The sequence below is a fragment of the Chaetura pelagica genome, unplaced genomic scaffold, assembly GCF_000747805.2.
Source record: "Chaetura pelagica isolate M959 unplaced genomic scaffold, ChaPel_1.0 scaffold294, whole genome shotgun sequence".
NCBI classification, from domain to species: domain Eukaryota; kingdom Metazoa; phylum Chordata; class Aves; order Apodiformes; family Apodidae; genus Chaetura; species Chaetura pelagica.
The window spans coordinates 524,913-528,460 of record NW_009953068.1 but is presented as its reverse complement, the minus strand read 5'-3'; the positions used below and the strand labels follow the sequence as shown (position 1 = coordinate 528,460).

The 3,548-nt window shown below is 45.9% G+C and overlaps 2 protein-coding genes across 2 annotated transcripts in view; one reads left to right on the top strand and one right to left on the bottom strand.

Moving 5' to 3' along the window:
• Window positions 1-1,234: 1,234 nt before the first annotated feature.
• UNG (uracil-DNA glycosylase) lies at window positions 1,235-2,880 on the bottom strand. The gene is made up of 4 exons (XM_009996843.1): window positions 2,744-2,880; window positions 2,233-2,321; window positions 1,863-2,041; window positions 1,235-1,375 (listed from the first exon to the last, which is right to left on the bottom strand). Exons 1-4 carry the CDS (start codon window positions 2,878-2,880, stop codon window positions 1,235-1,237), a joined length of 546 nt encoding a protein of 181 aa, XP_009995145.1.
• A 520-nt stretch (window positions 2,881-3,400) lies between these two features.
• Window positions 3,401-3,548, top strand: part of ALKBH2 (alkB, alkylation repair homolog 2 (E. coli)) — a 3,141-nt gene continuing 2,993 nt past the window's right edge. Inside the window, exon 1 of the mRNA XM_009996842.1 lies at window positions 3,401-3,426. Coding sequence (XP_009995144.1) covers window positions 3,401-3,426 — 26 coding nt within the window. The remainder of the gene's footprint in view (window positions 3,427-3,548) is intronic.

The window sequence follows — 3,548 nt, the reverse complement described above, 5'->3', positions numbered from 1 at the left end:
CCCCCCCCAAGCCAGCACCCACTGCAGAGCCTGGGCTGCCCACCGTCCCCCCCCAGGCTGTTCCTACCCCTTAAGATCACACCACCACATAAACAAACCCATTTTTATTAAAAACAAAACAAACTGGGCACAGAAAACAAATGGAGGGAAAAACAAACAGACAAAAAATACGACACAGCCACAGAAAGTATGAACTTCTGCACTAGTGTTACCCATCAGAGCAAATAACAATGGAAGGTTTACAGGGGTATCCCCCAAAAGCAGATGCAATTTTTCAACAAAGAAGGCACTTTGCTTCCATTGAAGGAATTACAATGTCTAAGATGGACCAGCAACCAAAACTTTTCTCCATCCTGGAAGTCCCAAGAGTTATTTTCAAGAGGGGTTAGAAACCTCAATTTGATCCCATGAAAGCAAAGTACAAAAATCCCTGTGTTTTAAGATCTTAAACGATCTTTAATAATCTGCAACCCATCAATGGGCAGATCTTGAATAATAAACCTTTGCTGTTGCCATCAGTAGGAACCACAAAGTTTGTGGTCAGCACAGCTCACCTGTCATCCAAGTGATTAACACACCCAGCAAGAATCTAAACATTGAAGTTTTTATCTCTAAATGCCAACGGAACCCCCAGAGCACAGCCTGAGCCTTGGTCACAGTCTCCTCTCAGCTGCTGGGGTATTAACCACGAAACCTGGAGAGTACAGAGACACTAAAGTAACACAGTATCTGGTCTTTACAGTGCCAAGAGGCTGTATTTCTAACAAATCTTGCAATCTGTAGCAAAAAGCTAAAACCAAAAGCACCTGCCTTTTCTCCTGTGGAGTCAGCTCCACATCTGCAAGGTGAAATCTGGGTTTGTACAGCAGGAGGCAAAGGAAGGGGAGGAGGTGCAGCAGGGCATTTACAAAAGCTGAGCAGCTTCACCTGTAAGAATCCACATCCCTCCACAAGAGCCTGAAAATACATTCCCCTGACAACAAACACAAATTCATATAGACCTTTTTTCTTTCCTTCAAACTAGACTGAGACCTGTTCAAACAGCAGGGGAGTTGCCCACGTAGCACTCCAATCTGCTCTTTTAAAACAAGAGTTTAAAAAAAACAGCCTCTCTGAAAGTTTGGTTGGTTATTCCTTGAGCAACAACCGGAGAGTAATTCTCAGGTGAGCAGATGTTTTGCAGAAATGACACAACCCCTTGAAGCAAGGGCTGCTTCCAAACCATCAGCCCAGCTCAGAGCGCTCGCCAGTCAATGGGCTTCTTGCCAGATTTCTTGAGCAACTCGTTTGTCTTGGAGAAATGTCGGCAGCCAAAAAACCCCCTGTTGGCTGAGAGAGGGGAGGGATGAACCGTCTGCAGGACGTGGTGACGCTTCTGTAGAGCAGGAGAGGAAACAGCTCGTTAGATTTGCATCTCTCAGCTCCCTGCACAAGGCTGGCTGCTTCTGCCCCACCGAGGCAGGTGGGATTTCCTCTCTGCTCCTCCTCACCCCCCAGCCTGAGGACCCGAAGGACTGGCCATGAGGAGACTTCTGTCCCACTGAGCAGAGGAGGGTGGACTACACAGAGCAGCAGTAATACCCTGGCCATGGTTCAACTGCTGTAATCCTAACAGCAGATTTTATTCATGAGCCTTTTCCTAGTAAAGAACAGTTCTGTCCTCAACATGAGGCTTGTCCAACAACAGAAGGTTACACTTGCTCCCATTTTGTTGCTTAATTCTGGCAAAGGCTAAGCTGGAACAGCAGGGCAACTAAAATTGCCAGCAGAGAGAAAACCCCAACTCTGCAAGGGAAGTGTCCTCCCGGGTCCACCCAACTGAAAGAGAAAACAGTGAGAGGGAAGAACTCAGGAACCCATACCCTGTCAATGGAGCTGCCTTTCTTCTGGGCATAGGCCCCCCACAGCATGAAGACAACCCCATGTAAATTCTTGTTGAGCCAGGACACCACAGCATCCGTGAACTGCTCCCAGCCCCTCTCCTTGTGGGACGTGGCCTGGTGAGCCCGCACCGTGAGGACAGCGTTCAGCAGCAGCACACCTGGCAGAGACAGCACACACACTGAGGGTGGCACCCAAATCAAGCTTCCTCCTGCTTCCCCTGAGAGATAACAACATTCTAAGGCACCCAACAGGCACTCAGAATTGATTTTCTCTTTCGCAGATGAAGTGTTTCCAACCAGGGGTCTGCAATCTAAACAGGACACGTTCCTACAGGGTCTGTTAACTCACCTTGCTTGGCCCAGCCAGTCAAATCACCATGGCCAGGATGAGTGAAGCCCTCAATGTCTGTAGATAACTCTTTGTAAATATTTTCTAAGCTGCAAACAAAAAACATCAGAAGTTTGTGGGGGTTTTTTTAATAGGCACATTTAAAGATAAGAGCAAACAGCACCACTTACTGCCCTTATATTAGGCAAAAAGGGTCTTGATTTTAACCTTATAATTCAAAATAAAAAGGCCATTTGTAGAAGCAGGGCAGTAAGGATGCTCCTTGGTGTGCCTGGCTGGAAACTTAATGAGCAGGTCATTACTGAAAATGCCAATTTATAACCAGCATTATTATTAAAATTATTAAAATGCCAATTTATAACTTCAGAATACCACTAAACTACACAATTTGCAGTGATGTTTGCTCTAGGCAATGCACAATCCCTACCCACCTGCCTCACAGCCATGAGAGACCCAGGACAGAAATAGTTTGTAAACAAAAAGGATTTTTGCAAACGGAGTGCTGCCTTACCTGGGGGGAGGTGGAACAGGCTTCTGGACACTGAAACAGAGCCCATGAGCTTGATTAGGTCCATGATACGGATCTTGTCCCAAAATGACAGCCTTTACCTGAAAGCAGACCTTGGTTAGCTCTGAATTATAAGCCATATTATTAACTAAAGAGTGAAGGGGGGTGGAAAAAAAGCACATCAATGACCCCAAAACAAACACACAAAAAGACATAAAAAACCTGCAGGGAACTGAAGGTAAATTACAGGCCTCTGGCTATAAACAAGTTGAAGAACATCATTCCAAGGACCAACATCACCACAGCTTTGCTGCTCAGATTATGAAGATACTTGGGAGTGGAGAAAACCAGCATCTTGAAAGAGCCAAACCAAAACATCCAATGAAGGTGCTCCTCAAGCAAATTTCCTCCCATTTTAGTTTTACTGCAAACTTCTGTGATATTTTTGACACAGCTTCATGGCAACAGCACTAAGACACTGCCAGTTTTTATTACAGCTCATGACAGATTGATGAAATAAGTAAGAGATGTACAAAAGCCAAAAATAAAGCCTTACCAATAGTGGGTAACACTAAAAACAAAGGTGAAAAATCCAACTGCAAGAAAACTCTGCAGCCAGGGAGGGTGATAAAGCAATAAAATCACATTTCAGTATCAGAGATGAAAGAGCAGCCGGGATTTACAAGGTGTATGAGAAAAACGACAGCAGCCACCTCACAGGGGCTTGACCAAACCCCTAACGGCCGTGTTTGTGCACCCAGCCCCGGGTTCCCAGCCCTGCCAAGGCCCCAGCGTTGCCCACCCCCCC